We start from the raw sequence: 23,736 nt of genomic DNA on the forward strand, positions 1-23,736 counted from the left end.
TATGTAAGCTCCATGGTAATTCAGTAGCTGCACAAAACATAAAGTATTCAAAGAAAACTGGAAAATGGCCAAAGAAGAACAAAGGAACAAAAGACTTGCAAAACAACCAGAAAATAAAAAGCTGTAAAACTGCAGTAGCAAGGTTTTACCTATCTACAGTTACACTGAATAAAAATAAGTCCTATAATCAAAATGATATAGGGGAATGAAATTCCAGACCTACTATGTCTGGTACAAGCTCATGTTCTCTAAAACTGAAGAATGAATTTTAGGAACAACAGAGGTGAAGCACAGAATATATTTATTGAGAAAAAGAAAGCTTTTGTCTGAAGAGAGACAAAAGGAGGTCCCTGAAACAGTTTTGGCCCAGACAGGACACTACAGCCAGGAAAGCCTCAACCGGAAGCAGGAAGCCTCTATCTCCCCCACCCCTAGGAATTTACCTGTGACACCATCTTCCCTAAGGCATTAGAGATGCACCATAGGTAAATTTGGCACCAAACCTAGGACCAATGGGCTACCTGTGCATCTCTAATGCCCTCCTTAGGTTCCACCCCAAACTGAGGCTACTTACATACCCCCCACGCCACGTGTCCGCCAGAGAGATCACCGGTCGCCAGCGGTGAGGGGGTGCCGGTCATTTCTCTCCATGTTCTCAGAATAAAGGCCACTTTTTATTTTAAACTTCTCATCTTTTGGAAATATTTTTCATCTTTTGAAAATAATCCTATCAGTCCCGAGCAGGTTGCCCGAGACTCCTGTCTTCTCCAGGGACTATAGTGTAAAACCATGGGTTCAAGGTGGGGGAAGACTGGGAACTCACAAAGCAGATGGGCATAAAGTGAGACATAACTATAGTTAGCCAATAAGATCAATAGTTTAGGTAAAATTGATTAAATTGGGGACATCGGGAGGCAAGTCACATAGGAATCAGGCATTCTTACAGATCAGTGACTCCTCCTATAGGGGATTGGGATGGTGACTCTTGGTTGCTCAAGGTGATCCAGATTTAATCCCTAAGGATTATACTTAAGGGTGTGGTTGCATTTGTTTTGCCTTCTGTTTTGAGATCTGGCCATAGCAAGAAGTGTGTGTCCCCTCCAAGGTCATCAGATATCTGGTCCTCTGTGTCTGCTTCCTGGAGGGCCCAGCCCTATCTGACTGCCTGTAATATTTTTAACTGACTCAGTTACTCAGCTGCCTGTAACAAAAAGACCCAAAGTGTCCGAATGAATATTTTTAAGACCCCCATTATGCTCCCTACAAGAGACTCACTTTACCTGTTAGAATACAGATAGACTGACACTAAAGGAAAAGGGAAAGCTATTCTACACAAAGGAAAACCAAAAGAGAGGCAGATATCTATACTTGCATCAGACAAAAATGACCAAATCAATATCTGCAAAAAGAGACAATGAGGTTGTTGTGGCCTAGTTCTAACCAATGCACCTCCTTCCTGTTCTGTATGCGCTGTTTCAATAGAAATTAAAATTCCATTTCCAGTACAGACGTAAGTTTCAGCTCCTTGTAAATCCCTCCCCTCCCCATTCTTTTTAGGTTAAGTCTCCATTTCCCACAAAAGTCTTAAGTTTTAGTTTCTTTTAACCCCCCCAACCCCTTCCACCTATCTGTAATAAAATGTGCTGTTCCTTAAGAAACCTTTAACTACAAGGAAGTTACAGGAAATACCAAGAAGCCCAGGTGCTATCAAACTGTGTCAAAGTTCACAACATCCCTGTGGTTTTTCGGCTTTAAAAACCCAACCCTTTAGCTGTAAGGCGCACAGTCTTCCATATTGGCTCCCGGAAACTATGTCGCCAGGCCTGGCCTAAAATAAAGCCTTTGCTCCCTAAATTTTAATTTCTTGCTTCCTTGGATTTTATTCCAGGGTCCAAGCTATCACAGAGGTCATTACAAAAAACAGTTCATCAAAAGGCTATACCACTTGTAAAAAAATATATGCACCCATTTTTGAGCATCTAAAATAGAAAGAAGGTCTGCAATGGTGATACACACCCATAATCCCAGTACTGTGGGCTTGAGCAAAATCACAAATTCAACCCCTCTGGGCAATTCAGATACACCCTGTACCAAAAATTAAAAATAGCCTGGGGATATTGTTCATAGTTCGGTTTTTTGAAGAAAAACCCCATTGAAACAAAAATCATAAACCCTAATTAAACTAAGCAAAGGAAAAGATGACAGTAATGAAATCAAAAATGAAAGAAGAAACATACTCAACAGCAAAAAATATACAAGGTATCAGAGAAATTACTGTGAGCAAAAAGCCAACAGACTGAATAGTCAAGAAGAAATAGGTAAATTCAACCCTATACCCATACAACTTATGACTGACTCACAAAGAAACAGAAAATCTGAGCAGATCCATAACAAGCAAGGAGGCTGAATTACTTTTGTAAAACTTTTCCATTAGGGCTGGGGATGCAGCATAATGGTACAGAGTTTACCTAACATGGTCAAGGGCTCACTCCCTAGTACTGCAATACATACATACATATATATTTATAGACTTCCACCAGGGAAAAGCTCAGAACTTGATGGCATCATTGATGAACTCTACATACATTTAAAGAAGAAATAAAATCAATACCTCTCAAACAGTCCCAAAATGCCAAAAAGATAGGAATCTTTCCACACTTGTTTCATAGCAAGGCTATTACAAGCAAAGAAAACTACAGACCAATATTTCTGATATACGTGGATGCAAATCTTCAACAAAATACTAGAATCTAATCTCAACAACACATTAGTAATTCACTTGGGAAGGAAGATAGGATGGAGGATGGCTCAACAGGCAAAAATCAATAAAGGTGATACGCCACATTAACAGAGTGAAGGAAAAAACTAGATCATCTTGACAGAAGCACAAAGAGCATTTAATGAAATTCAACATCCTTTAATAAGTACTCTAAAAAATGTTTAACTACAGAGGGTCTAATCTCAACACCAAAAATGACACTGGTGAAGAACTTTCTCTATTCCAGGAACGAAGCAAAGATTCTCACTGTTATCACTTCTTTTCAACCTAACACTGAGAAAGTGCTAGGCAGAAAAATTAGGCAAAATAATTAAATAAAGGCATTCTAATAGGAAAAGACAAAGTGCAAGGGTTTTTATTGCTTGATAATCTGATTTTATATGTAGAAAACATTTAAAGAAAATTACTGGAACAGAAAAGCAAATCTATTACAGAATACACAATCCACATGCAAAAGTCACTAGCCTTTCTATACACTGACAATGAACCATACAAAAAGGAAACTAAGAAAACAATACCATTTACAATATTGACGAAGGATAAATCAGTAAAATACAAAAGTATGAATTTAGCTAAGATACTAAAAGACTTGTATCCTGAAAACAATAAAACTCTAGTGAAAGAATTTGAAGAAGATGCAAAGAGGTAAAAAAATACCCCAAGTTCATAAATTAGACGAAACAATATTTTAAATATATATTCTACATAAAGCAATCTAAAGATTCATTTTAATCATTATCAAAATGCTAATGCTATTTTCCATAGAACATGCAATCCTTATTTGTATAGAATCATAAAAAGACCCCCAAATAGTCAAAATAATTTTAAGGGAAAAGAATGAATTTAGAGGCCTCACATTCCCTGGTTTCCAAATGTATTTTACAGTTATCACATTCAAAATAGCGTAACTCCAGCATAAAATCAGACATATCAACCAATGGAATAGAAAGGGAGCCCAAAAAATAAACACAAACATGCACAGTAAGAAGTTACAAAAAATAGGGCAAGAACAATCTTTCCAATGCATGATGTTTTTTTAAAAAGTATATTCATGTTCAGAAGAACACATTAGACATCTATTTTAAATCATACAGAAAAACCAACTCAAATGGATGAAAGCCTTAAAGTATATGAAAGTACTACAAGAAACTATAGATGAAGTGCTTCTAGATATTGGAATGGGAAAGGACTTTTTTAGACAACTTGCCAAAAGCAAATGAACAATAGCTCAAATAAGATAAATGAAATTAATAAAACTAAAGTGTTTATGTACAGTAAAAGAAACACTCAACAGAGTGAAAAGACAACCTAGAAAATGGAAGAAAATATTCTCAATGTACACTTCTGACAAGGGCTTAATATTCAGACCATATAAGGAACTCAAAAAACTCAGCAAGAAAATAAAAAACAACCTGCTTAAAATGCTTAATAGACCAAAGCAGATATTTCTCAAAAAAGACATACAGATGGCCAGCAGAATATGAAAAAAAATTCTCAACCTCACTAACAATTAGTGAAATGAACATCAAAACCACAATGAGACACCACTCACTCCAGTAAGAACTGCTAAGTCAAAAAGAATAAGATTTCAAATGATGGCACGGATGTGGAGAAAAGAGAACCACTATGCGCTGTTAGTAGGAAGGTAAATTACTACAGCCATCATAGGCTATAGTACGGATGTTCCTCAAGAATTAAAACTAAAATTCCCGTATGATTCAGCTACCCCACCGCTGGATAAATAACAAGAAAAAACTGTTATCTCCGTTTCTGTGTCCATTGCAGCTTTATTCACACTAGCCAAGAAGTATTCATCATCTGATGTCCATCAACTAATGAGTGAATACTTTAAGTGTTCATCAACTGATGCCTTAATAATCTGGTGCACAAACACAATGAGATATTGTTTGGCCATAAAAAAAGAATGAAATTCTGTCATTTGTCACAATGTGAGTAGAACTGGAAATCATTAGATTAAATGAAATGTTAAGTACAGTATTTCATAAGGAGTTAGCATCCAAAATATGTAAAAAAAACCTCAGAAAATTCAACAGGAAGAACACATATAACATGATTTTAAAAAACAGACAGCAAACATTTCTCAGACAAACAGCCATGGTAAAAAAAAAAAGTGTTCAACACCATTCATCATTAGGAAATACAAATTAATTAAAACTACAATAAACCAAATATGGTGGTTCATACCTGTAATTCCAGCACCCTGGGTGTGTGAAGCAGGAGAATCCCAAGCTCAAGGCTAGCCTGGGCAACTTAGTGACCAGAGAGAGCCTGTCTCAAAATAAAAACTTAAACAGGGGTAGGTGGGTAGGGACGGGAATGTAGCTCAGTTTGAAGGCCCTGGTTTTTATCCCCAGTATTGAAAAAAAAAAAAAAACTACAATGAGAGATCATCTCACATGTGATAGAACGGATATTATCAAGAAGATCAAAGACAGCAAGTGGTGACAATGTAGAGAAAAGAAGATCCTGCCATATTGTTGGAGGGAATGTAAATTGGCACAGCAAAAATGAAAATGGTATGCAGATTCCTCAAAAAACTAAAAGTAGCATCCCAATATCATTCAGCAATCCCATTTCTTAGTAAATATGCCCACAGGAATGGGAATCAATACACAGAGCTATCTGCCCTCGTGCGTTCACTGAAGCCTTATTCACAGTAGTCAGGAGACTGAAGCAAACCAAGTGTTCAGCAAAAGATGCTAAGGAAAGCATGATATAGTTATACATAAATACATACAAATATATATAGACATCCTATCCAGCCACAAAAATAAGATTCTGTCATTTGCAATGACATTAATCCATTTGGGGGATTTTATGCTATATAATAAGCCAATGTAAATATAATGTAAAATCTCAGTTATATGAGGAATCTAAAGGTTTCAAAATCATAGAAATAGCAAATAGAAAGGTGGCTACCATAGGCTGGAATAGGAATAGGAAATAGATATTGTTCAAAGTGTACACAGTTTCATTTAGATATGAGAATAAATTGAGTCCTACTGCACAGAAGGGTGACCAGTCAATAAAAACATAAAATAAGCATTCATAATAAGTAAGAGTACAAACTTCAAAGCCCTTACCACAAAAACTGATAAGGTAATGAATATGTTAAATTAACTTTATAATTTCATTCCATGTATGTGTATATATATACATTATATACATATATTAAAACATCACATTGTATCCCATAAGTGCATAAAATTAGTATTTTTAAACAAAATAATATTAATAAGAAGAAATACAAAGACAAGTAACTCATTGTGCAATGGTAAAAATAGGAATTAGGTTTAGTAAGGTTTTTCTACACTAGATCTAAAAGTATTATTTGTTAATGAGGTTAGAATTTAGAGTACTAGAAAATATCAAACATGAAAGGATGATATTTGGTACAGGGGGTATAGATTTTTCTGTGTGTTTCAAATTTATTGTTGATGATTACTGAAACATGGGACACATAAGCATCAACCTTTCTGTACATCTATACATGATACCTGTGTGTCTTAAGTCTTTTTGTCAAAATGAACCACACAGAAGAAAATTACTCAAAAGAATTACAAGTTAGTGGACTCAAATGTCTGTGCATAAGCAGCCTGGCCTCATTTGTTCTTATTAATAATCAGTCTTGAGGCCATTCACGTAGGATTTAAATTATAAGAAAAAATAATCAATAAAAGTCTTTGAGGCCATGGTGTAGCAGCCTGGTGTGAAGTGTTCCCTTCTTGGAGGTAACACTTCGGGGTGCGGAGAAGGGACAGGAGGTTGGGAGGATAATGCTCAGCCTGGGGTTCACTGCTGCCAAGTCTCCCCAGGAGACCTTTAAAAGAAAACCGCAGAAGATCCTCAGTTAGTTCCAGCTAAAAATTTTAAGGAAATACTTGATTTTTAACATTGCTTAACCATGCAAAACTAAGTATTAGAGAGGAAAAATTCTATAATTAGAGAAAGATATAGATAGAATGATGCCTACACCAACCTAAACTTAAGAAATATAATGGAAAAAGCTTAGAAGAAGAGCAAAATTCAGTAGCTTTTCCTTAAGACATTTCCTAACCATTTAACTTCTCACTGTTATGAACTAGAGTATGTCTCCCAAAATCTAAATGCTGAAGCTTCAATGCACTGTACTTGGAAACAGGGAAATAAGAGAAATTAAATGAGATAAGGGTTGGTTCTAACCCAACCCATTCTCTGTCTCTGTCTCTGTCTCTCTCTCTGTCTGTCTGTCTGTCTCTCTCTCTCTGTCTCTTTCTCCCTCTCCTCCCTTCCTCCCTTCCTCTCCCTTTCCCTCTCCCTCTTCCTCTCTCCCTCCCTCCCTTTTCCCCTCCCTCCCTTCCCCCTCCCTCCTATTCCTCCTCTCCTCCACTCTCTTTTCTCCTTCCCCCTCTTCTCCCCTCCCCCTGCTTCCCTAGCTCCCTCTTTCTCTTCCTCCCTCCCTCTACACAAGCAGGCAGCTATCCACAAACCAGAACACACAAAAAGCCTCAACAAAAACAAATTTCCCAGTACCTTTCCCTGGGACATTTAGTCACCAGAGCTGTCAGAAATTAAATTTTCATTGTTTAAGTCATCCAACCTGCAGTATTCTGGTATGGCAGCCTTAGTAAATGAATACTCTCGTATGTGCAAACTATTCCATACTTCAATCTCGCTAATAACCAAGTATTACTTTTTGCTATGTATCTAGTCCTGCACTAGACTGAGTAACACATAAAGTTTAAACATAACTCCCACACTGAAAACATCTTTACTTAGACAAAGGTTATGCAACGCAATTACTGAACTAAACAAAACTAAACTATGAAAATCATTTAAAACTGTAGCTGATAAATCAAAAGAATATTAAAAAATTACAAACAGCCTTCCTGTTAAGTGCCATTTTTAAGTCCCCTGACTGGTGCTGTTTTGAGAGCTGTTCTAATGAGCAAAGGGATCAGCAGAAAGAGTGTAGGGGCACTTTTCTGTGGAGACAGAAGACTGAAAAGGGAGCACAAAAGGGCAAGAGTCATCAGCAATGGTTACAACTTCTGAGAAAGGGCTTGTGATAGAGAAGACAAGGCGTGAGCTGGTATTAACCAACAGCCTGTGGGACAGTGTAAGGGTGACTAAGATTTAAAGCAGGCAATGGAAAGCAACAAACTTGCTGTTTTCAGTGGTTACAATGACAACCTAATGGCCAACAGGATGTCTGTACCAAACTGTAAACCAAGCACTATTAAGCAGATTTCATGACTTTGAAAAGCACAGAATAAAATTACCTATGTTTTTAACCATTATTTAAGACAGCATGTGCATCAGTCAGCTTTCTGTCACTCTAATGAAATATCTAAGATAAGCACCTTACTAACAGACAAAGTGTATTTCACTGCATGGTTCCAGTCTCTAGGTCAACCCACTGCTCTGAGACTCTAACAGGGCATCGGATGGCAGTGGTAGGGACCAGGTAACACAGTAAACCGCTCACCTCATGAGCTAGCAAGCAAAAGCACGAAGAGTTCTCACAATGGGCTTTAAGGACTCACCACAACAACCCAGGGATGCCATTAGGGCCCACTTTCTAAAGGTCCAGAGCACGTCCTGCCAGGGCAGGCGAGGAGTTTAGCACAGTCCCTTCAGGAGAACATCCAACACCAAGACAATAGCAGCAGATTTCTAACTGCAAAAAGCTCATTAACTGGTGATTTATTATGATACATCTAAAAATAGAATAAACCTCAAAATTATAAATTCTAGGACTACAGAAAAAGCTCTGTGATACGGTGACTGCCAAGAAGGTGAGAAGCTTGAATCTGATCCCAGCACTACAAAAATAAATAAATAAATAAATAAATAAATAAAAAAAAAGAGTGGGAGGTAAGGAACAGAAAAGAGAAAGAGAAAGACGAGGGTAAGGGAGAAGGAAGAAGAGGAAATGAATCTTCCAGAAAAACAATCAAAACAACAGTATTACTAAGTGATTATGCTTCCATTTAAAATCAAACCCAATAATCACATTCACCTTATATGATGTCTATAGAAAGTCTGAAACTTCAATTATTCCTATTAGATTTGACTCAAAGCACCAAGACTGAATTATTAGTAGGTCATTCAATGCTATGATACTCTAAAAGGAAGCCAAAAGACTGGAGCACCTGCTCTGAAGTGATCAAATCTTTTGGTATCTCATTATGCCATGACTCAAGGGAAGAAACAAAAAGATCAACATATTAAAATGCTCCATCTCCACATAATGGGGAAGAAATTTCTGGATGTTGCATTTGCTTTCTGTGTCACATGCAGAGATGTTTATTCATGTGTTTAATAAATTGTGGTTTAATTGTTCTAATAATTTTTAATGCTGGTTTTCCCCTAACGTCACTAAAACAGCTTTTATAGTACTGTCTAGACTTTTGTTGTGGTTAAATTGGCGGGTCATTTTTTTCACTCCACAGCACTCTCAGAATTGTGTTTCATCACCTGAGCACAAATCCACATTATAAAAATAGATATCACATTCTTATTAGTATTAACCTTGTTATATAAGGAAAACACTTCTGATTACATTTCATGACTTTGTGTAACATAAATTAAAGTCCATGAAAAAGCCTCCAGGGGCTGGGGAATTAGCTCAGCAGGACAAGTACCTATCTAGGTTGTGAGTTCAATCCCTAACACCAAAAATAAAACAAAAAAAGCCCCCACATCAACTCTTTATGGAGTTAGGCAAAAGCAGATACACTCTGCCATAGCTGTGTCTCAATTATGTCCAATATTTAGGTGCAGAAAACTCATATGCATCCCAAGAACTCCTCACATTGAGGTTTACCTTACTTTTAACTCCTTGATAACCCAGATGGACCAGCAAACATGTATTTTGGTAGTTTGATAGTTAAGAAATAACTTTGGCATGAAACATCTCTTCAATTAAGGTTTTCTAGAATATAGACCTTAAGACTTCAATGCAAAATTTCCTTGAGCTGACCTACTTCTGGTGTAAAAACATCTTTGATGATTTTATGATTCAGTTTCTTCTGTGGCAAAACATTTTATGATTAAACACATTCAGCTAACACAAACATGTAGGCACTGATACTGTAGCTACTGGAAAGAAACTAGAAACACACAGTTAATTGAAATAGGGGATGAAGTGGTCGAATAAAGTTGACACAGACTAAGTTTTTTTTTAAATTGATAGGCCAGCTTGTTTTAAATCCTTTTAAAGGGATATTTTATGCTGTGAAAACAAAAGAGGCTTAATACGAGTGATTAGGGAGACAGAATCATGCTACCATTTCAGTCTACAATGCACTGCACTTAAGAGGTCACTATACTCTCTACTGACACTGTCATCATCTTAGTTTGCCTCAGTACGCAGTCTGCGATGTACAGTGATGAAACTGCCCAAGCACACACTTCCCAGACCTATCCCCATTGTTAAGCAATACGTGTATCTTAAAACACACCTCAATCATAAACTACACACATACAAGAAACAGGATGATACCTTGCTGTAAGCAACAAGAACAAGAACAATGACAACCTTTTCAACAAGGGTAAATTTGAAAAAATACTATCAATGACATAAACAAAGGTAAATTTTCCTCACAAAAGAAGAAGTGGAGGGCTAGGGACCCAGCTCAGTGGCACAGTGTCTGCTTCGCAAACGCAAGGTCCTGAGTTCGATCCCCAGTACCAAAAGAAAAAAAAAAAAAAAATAGAGGAGGTGGAAAGTTAGGCCTCCCAGACTGGAGCAACACCAAGTTTCATCTAAAGATTCTTTCACTATTCTTCACACAAAACTTTAAGGTAATGTTTGTCATCCTTGCGTTCAGAGTGTCACTCCCAGGCATCGTGTCAAGTCCAGGACATGAAGAAGGGTGCAGGAACATGACAAGCCTCTGTTCCTTTTTATAAGAAAAATGAAATTTTTCCTAAAAGCCCTTACCTGAAAACTTCTCCCCCACTCATTCATCAGAACCAGGTGACATGGACATCTATAAATGAATTTTAAACAAAGGGAATAAGGGTTCCGTAAGTGGTTAGAACTATGATTTGTGCTATCACTCTCTAAACAGATAAGATTTTGTTAGCTCAAGAGAATGGTGACAAACAAATGCTAGCCTGGCTATAGACTGTAAGAGAGATGGGCTGGAATCCACCATTTTTCTCTCACAAATAATTATGAAGAATAAGCCATATTTCCTTAGGGATCACATGTTCCTACCCAGCATAATTAAAAAAGATCCAAATCCTGAATTTCTCATTATATATTATTTATAGTTAAATAAGTCAACAAAGTAACAGCATTTTCAATGTATTTTTTAAGTTTTTCAATTGTCACATGAAAGAGAAAAAGAAACAGGGAAAAGAGAGACAACAGGTTTTTTCTCTAGGCTGTGACTGTATTTGGCTCTTAAAATTTCTTTGCTGAGGGGCTGGGGAGTTAGCTTAGCGGCATAAGTGCCTGCCTTGCAAGCAGACAGTAGTGAGTTCGATCCCTGGTACCAATAAAAAACAAAATTCTTTGCTGAAGCAGAGAATCATCTCCTTCTAATCTCAGACTTAAACCTCCCTCCAAATCTTGTCTTTTCCAATTGTCTCTGCCTACCACCATCTCCTGCCACCTTATCTTTCCTCATCCAACCTGTATTTCCACAATTGCTCTTTGATACACTATACTATGGCATTTGCCCTCAAAACTCCACTGGAAGGACTTCAAATGAAGGGGTCCCCTGACTGTCATATTAATACTTCACCTTTACCTGCCTGCAGCATTTCACGATACTGCCCCCTCCTGTTGAAACTCTCCTGTGTAGGTTCTAGAATACTCTTCTCCTGGAAAGCGGTATTTTATAGCAGTACAACTCTCAGCCTCAAGACTGAGGCACAGACTATTTCAAGTTATAGTCATCGTTCATTATCCTGGAGATTGGTTCCAGCATAATCCTTAGATATGAAAATCCATGGATGTTTATGCCCTTGTATAAAATGGTGTAATATCTGCATGTAACCTATGTACATCCACAATACACTTTAAAACATCTCTAGATTACTTATAATAACTAATACCATGTTATTCTGTATTGTTTAGAGAAAGACAAGAAAAAAAATTTTTACAGGTACAATTACCTTTTCAGATTTTTTTGATCCAAGGTTGGTTAAATTCACAGATATAGAATCCAAGAATTAAAAAAGACCAATTGTATTATTTACTGTTTGTACATAGTAAGGGGAAAATTATTTTAGCAACCGGTGCCTCTGTTTTGTCATCTGTGAAAAAAGGCTAATAGTATCGTCTATTGCATACAGGATATTTCATAGGGTATTGCAAGGGAATTTAGTTAGTTTATTAAGATTTCACATGGAAACTATAATAGCTCTGAACTATTGCTCCTCCCTAGTCACTTCCATCTTTATACTCCATGTGGATAACTGTACACTGTCTTGTAAAATAGGTATATGATTAAAATATGCTCAGATAGTTTTAACAGTAGCTTTGATTGTCCTGGTATTTTTAAAAACAAGACCATAATAACAGTTATGGTTTATGTTCAGAAGCTTCCCCTGACCCCAAGCCTCAGGCAATCATGGATGGTCAAATCTAGCATTTGTGATTGGTTCATTGTGTAGCACTTGGATTGGTGGTATGAGTGCTACACCAATCCAGGGGTGGAGACAGCATACCATGTAACAGGGAGAAAAAGGCATGTCCTCTCTCTCTTTTGCCCTGTTCATGCTTTGCTGCAGGGGCAGCCATGAATCGCCGACCCTCAGCCATGTTATTTTGCCTTGGAGCCAACACAGTATGGACTGAAACCTCCAACCTGTAAGAAATAAACCTTCCCTTCCCTAAATTTGGCCATCTCGTATTTTGTCTCAACAATGAGACAGAAAAGTAACTAAGACAAACAATAGCTCCATATGGGCTTATATGTTCCCAAGACAAGAGCACTAATTTTTCCAGTAACCCTTTAGATTCTGAACAATCCCTGCCCAACTATGCAAACATTCTCCTAAAACTGAAATTAACTGAAATTCTGGAATCCTTTTTTCTTGAAATTGTTTAAAACAATTTTCTTATTTTCTACTTTTATAAAATAACTTTAATACAAATAAAAGAGTTTATTTTATTAATTTATTCTTTGGGTTATTTTGCTATGTTTGGGATGTCATATTTTGAGTACTGCTCCTCTCAAACAAAATACTAACTCTTTCAATTGTCTCTTTCAAATATGATCAACATGCTCCCTCAATCACTGAGGGAAAGGTGCAGGGAGGAATTTGAACAGAGTTCCTCAGTGCGTTACCTGCTTGCCCCTCATGCACAAACTGGTCTATTAATAACACGATCCAAGAGCCAGCTGTTCAGCATGCAATAAATCTGCCCTGTATCTGTTGGCCAACTATCTTTGCTTTCTAATTTGTGTACCAAGTTGTGAGACATCTAAAATATTTTGTCGAAACTGAGATATACTGTTCCCCATTTGCCCTCTTGTACAAAAAACGTTGATATTTGATCAGGGAAAACTTCAAAAGCAATTTTTACATCTATATCAGAAATATGTAATGATGTTGAAATATCAGAGATTTCTTATTTTATATGGTTCCTAGATTCCTTTGCAAATCAGTAAAGTTACAGATCATCTTATTCAAAAAATGTTTTAAATATGCACACAGTATTCACAACTCACCATTATTTTTATATATAATAAGAAAGAAATACTGTTCCTAAGACCATAAGAGAAAGATATGAAATTACTAATAACCTCAATTCAACTTTAACCATTTTTAAATAAAATGTTTAAAAATGCCCCTCCCCCTCCGAAACAGTACATATCTGGCCAAAAGAAATTTAAAATATCTATCGAATATCAGTCATTTACATCAATTTTAAATAGCTTAATTTTTCAAAGCAGCTTTCTCTTATATAGAATATACTGACTGTGGTAGCTTAAGAATTCCTTTGATGTTCCCCTCACAAATGAACACTAGCAATCCATTATGCTGCTAAATGATCCAATTTTTCCATGCAACAAGGTAAGATTATTCTAATAGACCTATGACATCACTTGCATTAAAAGCCTGAATATCAACAGACACCAACAAGGTTTTTTATTCATCAGGGTTTTCTTATTCAATTCATCACTTCAAACTAATTCTCTAGGAAAGTCTGACACAAAGCTGATACAGAAACATAATAAAGCATTTCTCAAGCATGTCACAAATATTCAAAAGATTCATTGTAAGTTATGCAGTGATCTTCTGATATACAGAATAAAGTAGGCATCAAAATAAAAAATATGTACCTAAATTATTGAAAAAAATTATTAAAGGAATCACAAGAAGCAAATGTCAAAAGTTTTGTAGGTGATATTAACTGTTCTTAATTACCTATATGAAAAAATATACATCAAAGTAATTTTCTTACATCTGAGAAAAATTAAACTACTTCTCAAAGTAGCTTTAGATAAATTAGTCTTGATTGCTCTCACATTTATTTCAACAAATCTTTTTTAAGTTAATGAAAATGTTTTTTCAGAACTATTAGGAATAAGTGAATGACAAAGTAGTAAGAGACAGATGAAAAAGAATAACATTCACTTAAATGTTGATTAAATTCTTTTCTACCAGAAATTAAAAATTATAGTTGAATACAAGTGACATGCTGCCACCTAGTGGAGTTTTAGAATATAAAGAAAAATCATATTCAAGGATTGCAGGAATCTCAGGTCACTGTTCAGTTATAATAAAGCTTAATAATTTTCAAAGTGCCTCATTCTCAAAAATGTATCATTTCTCAAAAAACCCAGGGGTACAGATAGCATAGGGGTTAATATATCTTCCCTTCAGTCTGGAGCCCTACAGTAAATGACCTGATGCGGCCCTATGCTTATTTAGTGTGAAGCAAAGGCTGGAGCTCAGAGGGGCTGACCCCTACTCCTGTTCACCCTAATGACTCCTTCTATATAACATGTCTTTATACTCCATGTGGATAACTTTACACTGTCTTGTCTAAACCGTGGATACATTTTACAGAGGAGAAAACTGAGACTCAGAGATCACTAAAGCTTTGTAAACATGTCCAAGTGATCTTGCAAATAGAGCCTGAAGCAGGGTTCTACGGGCATGAAAGTTCTTGGAAGAGTTGTATTTTTTTCTTTAAAATTCATGTGAAATTTGTGTTCTTCTCCAAAGGACACACATATTTATTTATTTTTAAATATCTTCTTTTCCATAAGGCATACAGGTCTTTCATTTTTTAATGTTTTCTTTTTCTCAAATGCTTTCAAACGATTGAATTGCATCTTTATCCTGTGTCACTAAGTGCCTGGCACATAATCACGTTAAAGAAGAGAAGCCTGAAAATACCTGGTTTGAGATCCCAAGAAAGTGACTTGCCCAAGTTTACGCATTCATCAAGTTTTGATGAGCCTATTACACCCTAGGACATTCTTTTGAGCCTAAGGATAGGCTGTCTTAATACATTTTTCAAATATTGAGAAAGTACTACAAGGATAAAATAACAAATTACTTTTCCCCCAGGTTAAAGTTCACTGGCTGGCTAAGGGCTTGTCTTCACCTTGTCATCTTTGCATGCAGAGGCTGCCAGACACAGAGACCATATTTGGAACAGTAAGAGTAGTCTGTGGGAAAGGAATCTGGAATATCTGTAGGGGATAATGATCTTCCATATCCCACGTTTCCAAAACTGTACTAGGGAAAGATGGCTGTGGGTAGCAGAGAGAAGAGATGAAATCTCTCAGCATGTAGGATTTGAACTCAAGCAATTTTTTATTTAAGTATTTTAAAGGCGGTACTATAGAAGGCTAAAAGACCTGAGATATGTAAGTTCCAGATATGTGAGCTACAAATGAGTGTGTATAGAAAAAATGTCTTCAGAATGCCTGTACGAAGCATGACTCTGAGTCCCAGTTCTAGGCACAGAACTTTATCAGTGCAAACCCATGCAAGCTGGCTGATCCGCTGAAGGTATATAATGTCAGGCATATCGTATCGGAAGTGATACTGCATAGTGGTTTATTGTACACATATACAAAACTGCGGCCAGTTGGGTGGGGGTATCGGAGTCTGATTTATACAAACTATCTAAAATCAACATAGGGGGATCACCTAACAACCAGTTGCACTATGCAATCAGACTATGTGAGTCACCTAACCTGATTACTACTCTCATGGCTTAATGATTGCTCAACCGAAGCAAAGCAACTCCTTCACTCTGTTAATGCTGGGAGGCTAAGTCTCAGGCCAAAAGCTCTAATAAAAACCTTTCATTCTGAATCCAATCAACACTGAAGATCCAGATAACAGATGGAGAAAAAGAGAGCATCCATTCTTGTAGTATCACTAATGAACCATGCAGACACCACATAGAGATTAAGATACTGTGTACTTGTTCCTTTTTGATCCAAAGGAATGAGTGCAATCACATGAATGCTATGCAATAATAGGAAGGTTTTATTTAAAAAGATTTATCAATTTTATTGCATAATTATTTGTTACATTTAAGAAACATATAAAAAGTATGCCATTTGAAGAGGCTACCTGCCATGGCTTGAATGCTTGTGTCTCTCCAAAATTCTTATTGAAACTGAATCCCCAATGCAATAGTGTTAAAACACTGGGCCTTTTTAAAAAAATTTTTTTAATTTTATTTAAAGAAAGACTAAACAAAACAGAAAATGGGTAGAAATAATACTCTCAAAGAAAGAATAAACAGTAAGAAATCACTAGTTGATATTAACATATTGTCCTCTTACAAATAGTTATTCAAGACACAAAAGTGGAGCACATAAAATGGGGATTCAACAGCGAGACTGCAACCAGCTCTGTTCAACTATCCAACAAAAAACCTAGTAATATGGCTATCAATCCTATACTCTTAAACAGACATGCAGTTATCCATATCTTAATTTATTTTGAGACTGAACAAACATAAGCAGGCTAATATCACTCTGAGCAAAGAATAGTACTATTGCTGGGTTTCACATTATGACACTCCAGGATCAGCACTGGGTATTATAATGTCTCTTTTTCTTCAAAGTATTTGTTCATTTCATCATATGTCATAAGATCAGTTCTCATAAACTGTATAGGTTCTACACATGCATGAATCTTAACATGTATTTTTATCCTTTCTATATTAGATGGAGGAACAAAACAAAGCAAGACAAAACAAAACATATTCCTATAAACACATGAAATGAAAAAGACACATAAGACCACTGTACAACGAGTTCTACCATGGTTACTGTGTTGCCTCTTGTTATCTTCAACAGAATTGGCAATATCATCAGACATATTATAATTGAATGTATCAGTACATATTACTAAAAACAACTATGTATATTGTATAAAACTTCAAAAACAGGTAGTAAGCAAACTAGAAGGGTATCATAGTGAATCTTGTCATCTTCAGTGTAGTTGCCTAAACTCTAGACGATACTATCAAGCATATCAGTTTTGAATAAAATCTGTTGATACCAAACAGCAATCAAACAAACCATATTTAACTAAGATCAGTCATGATAAAACAGTATAAGTTGTACAAGGCTCCAGATTAAGTTAATAGGAAATTAAGGATGATTACTATGCTATATCCTGATGTTTTGGGGATACCTGCCTGTGCCCTCAAATCCAATGCAAGTAGACAAACTGGGACAGAATAAAATCTATCTAAGCAGAGAGATGCGAGTAATATGGGTTTTAACTCTTGATACACTATTAACAATATCTCTGCCATCTTTTTTAAGACTATTCCTCCCCTTTCACTTCCCCAGGGTGCACTGTACATTTTTGGGTCTCACCAGGACCCTTGGTTTTAAATTCCGGGGGGGGGGGCAACCTGCCATTCACCCAAGTGGTTCTGAACCTTCTCCCTCCTGGACTTCATCTCTAGTTGTATTCCTTTACCTATTAAAGCCTGCCTTTCCAACCCATTCACAAACACTGGTCTAGTTGCCCCTGTTACTCTCTGGTTCCCTGTCACATAGAGCATTGTTTTCTCGTATTTGATTTTCAGTGCATATACCCTTTTTCTGGTTAATTATATTTCCTATAAAGAGCATCTCGGTGGACCCTACCTCCTGATCTACTCTACCTGTGATTTTTTTTTAATATAGTGTATCAAGGCCATCTATATTAGAAATTATAACCAACTTTCTCTGCCTCATTTCTGTTATGCTCTTTTTTTTGGCCATTAGTTGTCTACTTGTCTTCTTCATTCTGCTTTCTGCTGCATTAAGGCCTCTCTGCCACTATTCCTGGAATCCTGGTACTTTTCTCTCTCTCTAGAATGCCCTGCGGTATTCTCTGTAGAGTTGGACTGGTGGTAGTGAATTTCCCCAGTTACTCTTTGTCTTGGAAGCATCTTGTTTCTCCACTAATTTCTAGAGACAGTTTTTCAGGGTACATCAATCTGGGCTGGAGGTTATTTTCTTTCAGGGCTTGGAATATTTCACTCCAAGCTTTTCTTGACTTGATGGTTTGTGTCGAGAAGTCTGCCATAATTCTGATGGGCCTTCCTTTATAGGTGATCTGTTTCTTGTCTTTAACAGCTTTTAATATTCTGTTCTTATACTGAATTTCTGGGATCTTGATTATTATATGCCTGGGTGTGGCTCTATTTTGGTTGTAGGTGGCTGGAGTTCTGTATGCCTCATATATCTGCATATCATTTTCTTTTCCTATGTTTGGGAAGTTTTCCTTAATTATTTCTGTGAATAGCCTTTGTAGTTCCTTTGTTTGTACCCCAGCTTCTTCATTCACATCCTTTATTCTCAAGTTATAAATCCTTTTGTCGTCTTCTAGCCTTTGTATTGTTACTGCTTGTTTCCTTGTTATTTTTAAAAAGTTTTTCCTTTCATAATCCCACATTGCAAACCTGTCCTCCAGTTTGGATAATCTATCCTTAGTTTCTTTCAAGCAGTTTTGCTAGCTTTCAATGGAGTTTTTAATTTCCTGGTAATCTCTTTGAACCTGCTTCATGTATTCTATATTTTCTTTATATTCTTCATCAAACGGTTCTCTCCTTTGTTTGTGTTCCTCCATTCTTCCATCTTCTTGAGAGGTGCATAGCATTTCTTTTATCAATCTATTTATATCTTGTTTTACATTTCACTTTTGAGCTCATCTATGAGATCCCCAAGATATCTCTTCATGTCCGCTGATGCCATGTCTGATATTGCATGTTTACTGTCCTGAATCTCTTTTGTATTTACCTTTCCTGGATCAATGTTCTCAGGGTTGGGGGCTGGGGGCTTTTTCTTATTGCTTCCTCTTCTCATATTTTTGTTTCTTCCATACTGGCGTATAAAGGAGACCTCAGCCCCATTTTTTTTGTTGTTGTTGTTGATTCTGGTTCTTCTGAAACATGCTGGCTAGGTGATCCTGCCTATTCCAGTGTGCTATTGAAGTGTAAATAGGGACGACATATGTTGGCCCCTCCCCTCCAGGTCAGCCAGCCCACAGAGGCCTTGATTGTTTTAGTGTGTGCAGCACATAGGGAACTGGTCTGGGAGACCTTACTGGTTCCCAGCCAGGGGCGTGACCCAGGCCAAGCACATCTCACCAATCCCATCTGAGAAGGAAACAACTGACTGAAGTCTCTGCAGTACCTTGTTTCTGCCAGTCTTGCCTGGTTCCAAAATGTCATTCCCTTTCCCAGGAAGGTTTTATTCCCAATACTCACTGCCGGTCAATGCAGGTCCCCTACTGGCTCCACTTTCTGTTGGTCTCCCTGATCTCTGACCTCAGTGTGCCTGCACCTCAGCACAACCGCAGCTCCAGCAAGTTGAAGTGTCGGGAACCCGGGCAGTTCCCTGAGTTGCAGTTGCACAAGTTCAGGCACACCAGCCAGTGCAGTTCTCTGGTTTGCTGCTCCCTTCTGCCATCACATGTCCGCACCAAGGCCTTCAGGCTCACCAACAACTAGCTTCACGGTGCCCGTGCATCTCCAGGTTCCAACAGTGCTTCTGGTACAGTGGGACTGGCTCTGGTGAGAGCTCCAAAAGCAACCCCTTATCTAACCTGGATCCACTAGCAGCTTGAGGTTGGACTTCCCATTCTCCATAACTATATGATAAAGATTTCTCTTATTTATAAATTTAAAAACCTAAGGTGTTTTTGTTCTGACAGCTCAAATAAATTAAGACATTGCCTCTGACTGGTTTTCATACGATGACACTGAAGTCAACAGAATGAATGTGGCATAGTTCTCTGTAGTACCACGGCTGCCATAGTTTAAACAGAAACCCACAACTACAAACACACTCAACCACCTTATCTTTGATAAAGGAGCCAAGCAGATTCACTGGACGAACAACAGTCACTTTAATAAATGGTGGTGGAAAAACTGGCTCTCCATTTGCCAAAAACTAAAGTTAGACCCATGTCTATCACCATGTACTAAATTAAAATCTAAATGGGTCAAAGATCTGAATATTAAAACAGAAACACTAAATCTATTGGAAGACAAATTGGGTAGAAACCTTGAAGACATAGGAGTAGGTAGAGAATTCATGAACAGGACTCAAACCGCACAGGAAATACTTCCCAGAATCAATAACTGGGATCACTTCTTATTAAAAAGTTTCTGCATGTCAAAAGAAATCTCCAGCATAGTGAAAACAAAACCCACAAACTGGGAAAAGATTTTAGTGAACTCTCTCTCAGACAAGGGACTCTTGTCTAAAACATATAAAGAATTAAAAAAAACTCAGACCCCCAAAATTCAAAGATCCAATCCAAAAATGGGCATCTGAGATGAATACGCACTTCTCAGATGAAGAAATGCAAATGGCAAATAAATACATGAAAAAATGCTCATCATTATTGGTCATTAGAGAAATGCAAATTAAAACCACACTGAGATATCATCTCACTCCTGAAAGAATGGCCAGGATCAAGAAAACCAACAATAACAAATGCTGGAGAGGCTGTGGGGAAAAAGGAACTCTCCTGCACTGTTGGTGGGAGCGTAGACTGGTACAGCCTTTGTGGAGGTCTGTCTGGAGATTTCTCAAAAAGTTGGGATTCGAAATCCCATTTATTCCAGCTATTCCACTTCTAGGTATATTCCCAGAAGAACTGAATGCATCATACCACAGTGATATATGTGCACCTATGTTTATAGCAGCACAATTTGTAATCGCCAGATCTTGGAAACAACCCAAGTGTCCATCAACTGAGGAATGGATAAAAAAGTTGTGGTATTTATATACAATGGAGTATTATTCAGCTATAAAGAAGGATCACATTGAGATATTTATCAATAAATGGGCACTGCTTGAGACCATACTCATAAGTGAAATAAATCAATCTTGCATGTGTGAATACTGAATAGTTTCCCTAATGTAAGTACCGATTCAAATATATAAAAAATATGTGGTAATCATGATTCCCCATTATGTGGCCTTGAAGCCTTATAAAGTTTTCACTTATTAATTGGAAAAGCTTTATTCTGGGCTTCTTGATATGGAAATATTTGAAGCTGTAGTATATGAAGTTTTATTCAAATATTTCAAGGGAAAAGACAGACACTATGGTAACTACTATTAAATCGGGTTATTTGGTGGTGAAGCACTAGGTTGCTGAAACAGTCATGCTTTGACCTGTATTGTTATATTGTTATGTCCTGTTTTATCTCAATCTCTCCCTTATTTTTTAAAAAAAATTTAGTTATTTCTTATGTTTGTTTTAATTAAGGGGAAAAATTAAAAAAAATTAGCAGGAGGTATAATAGTAACTTTTTTTGATTTCCTATTAACTTGTTTTGAAGTCCTGTAATACTCCCACGATCTTGTTTTGACTGATTAGACTCTGTTCCATTCTGTATGATAGTATCAAGTTTGAGGGTATAGGCAACTACTTTAAAGGCAATAAGATTCACTAAGATGCCCATGCTGGTTTGACTATTGTCTCCTTTGGAAGTCCTGTAATGTTTACAATGCTTAAGTTTTATTGGTCTTGTTCTCTACTGTTTTGTTCAACTTTATAATACCTAATGATATAGGCGATTCTTTTTAAGGAAACAAGAGACATTGTTGATAACCTTGTACTCTGTTTTACATCATGTGCTATGTCTATCCTTGGTTTTGACTGACAGCTTTGTTTTGCCATATTTGACTATATTCTCTCCCCCCCCCAAAAGTAGTAAGAACTAAGGAGTAATAAAACCCAAAATGTGTAAATTTTGTTGTAAAAAAGAGAGGGGAAAAAAAAGAGCTCTAAAGGATACGACAGCAAGTGTGTTTAGGGGTGTTAAATAGCTGACCATATTGTTTTTGGTTGGATCATTGAACACAACTGTTTGCAGTCTCACTGTTTGAATGTCCACTTTGTATTCTTTGATACTGTGATTTGAGCAACTATTTCTAAGATGATAATATGTAATCTATTAACTGGTGATTTCTTACTGTCTTTTTTTTTTTTTTTTGTAGTTCTGTATTACGTGTACCCTTATACCGCTTTGTTTTGTTTTGTGTTTTTCTCTTTTTCCTTTTAAATACAATTTTAAAAAAATAAAAAAAAAATAAACAGAAACCCATGGAGAGGGCATAGGACTAAGAAAGCATTGTAAGAATGTTTATGACTTAGGAATGCTGTAGGAATGCTGATGCCTTAGAGAAGAGTCTTAGAGGAGGAGAAGAGGCCAAAAGAGGAATTGCCACATGGCAAGGAACCAGAAAGGCCATACTAGGAAATTTATGTAAGATTTAGATTTAGATTTTATAGAAAACAAGGAATCACCAAATAGTTTTAATTGTATTTGTGATATTATTCTAGCTGTATTTTAGGAAGATAATTCTGGTAGCACTGTCGAGGAAAGATTTAGTAGACAAGGGATGCAAAGGACTCAGAACATATAGAAGGTCCCTCAAATGCAGGAGTGACCAATCTGATGCAGAGGTAGCAGGATGAAAATAAAAAGATTGGTCTGTGTGGAGGGACTGCAATATTTCAACTGTAGAATCGCTAACAGCCTTCTTGTAAATAAGCTCATTATCAAAAGTACCTAGGAAAATTATAAATTCACATTTCTTGGTCAATACCAGAACTATTAAATCAGAATTACTAGGGATGCGGCTTATTATACCCCAGAGGATTATGGTGCTGGCAGTTCAGTCTGAAGTTTTATGTTTCCATATGCCTGAGTAATCAAGCTGCAACATCCATAACTCAAGGAGATAGAAAGCAAAGCTTCCCACAGATGTATGAGTGGAGGTTTACACATGTTGACTTTGAAAATACTTACAGGATATGTATATGTAAAAATTCTGGTTGACAGGAGGACTTGAACTGGATCCCAGAAGAAATGCTGCAGCCAGACATACATCATCTTAAGAATGGAAGAGGGGTTCCAGAGAAAGAGTTAAGCTTGAGGTAAGAGATGATCTGAAAAAAGAGGCTTAAAGAGTATTTAAGTGGTATATAGAAAGATGATGATTTTGGCTTCGAATAAATAGGCAAATGTACCTAATAGATAGTTCATTAGATTAGCATTTAAACCTATTGCCTTTCCCCTTCATGACAAAAATGAAGTCCAAGTTAGGTGGATGAATGGCAGATCCTGGGGTTTCCTGTTGCCCAAGATTCTCAGGCTCAGTATCACCTGAGGTGGAATTTTTTTTAAAACAAAGGCTCTTGTGATAGACCAATTAAAATCAAATCCCATTAAAAATGGGCAAAGGGTTTGAAAAGGCTTTTCTCCAAAGAAGATAACACACACACAAGTATCTTCTAAATTGACATATGGGCAATGAGCAAGTCAAATATGGTCATCATCAGTCATTATAGAAACACAAATCAAAATCACAGTGAGGTGTCATTTCACACGTTTTCTAAAAGGCTGAAATAATAGCCAATCAATGGTGACAAGGATGGAGAGAAACAGAAACTCACAACACTGAGGCAACTCTAATGCAGTACAGGCACTT

General features: G+C 36.8%; 1 protein-coding gene across 5 annotated transcripts in view; it reads right to left on the bottom strand.

Annotated features, from left to right (window-relative positions):
* Epm2a (EPM2A glucan phosphatase, laforin) overlaps window positions 1-23,736 on the bottom strand; it is a 177,415-nt gene that overhangs the window by 74,153 nt on the left and 79,526 nt on the right. Inside the window, exon 2 of one of the 5 annotated variants that reach the window (XM_063233445.1) lies at window positions 23,055-23,138. The exons of the other annotated variants lie outside the window; for them this stretch is intronic. Coding sequence (XP_063089515.1) covers window positions 23,055-23,138 — 84 coding nt within the window. The remainder of the gene's footprint in view (window positions 1-23,054; window positions 23,139-23,736) is intronic. 5 annotated transcript variants of the gene reach the window in all.

Source organism: Cavia porcellus, unplaced genomic scaffold, assembly GCF_034190915.1.
Source record: "Cavia porcellus strain 051 isolate PalLab524CR breed Dunkin Hartley unplaced genomic scaffold, mCavPor4.1 scaffold_22, whole genome shotgun sequence".
In the NCBI taxonomy this organism is placed as follows: Eukaryota; Metazoa; Chordata; class Mammalia; order Rodentia; family Caviidae; genus Cavia; species Cavia porcellus.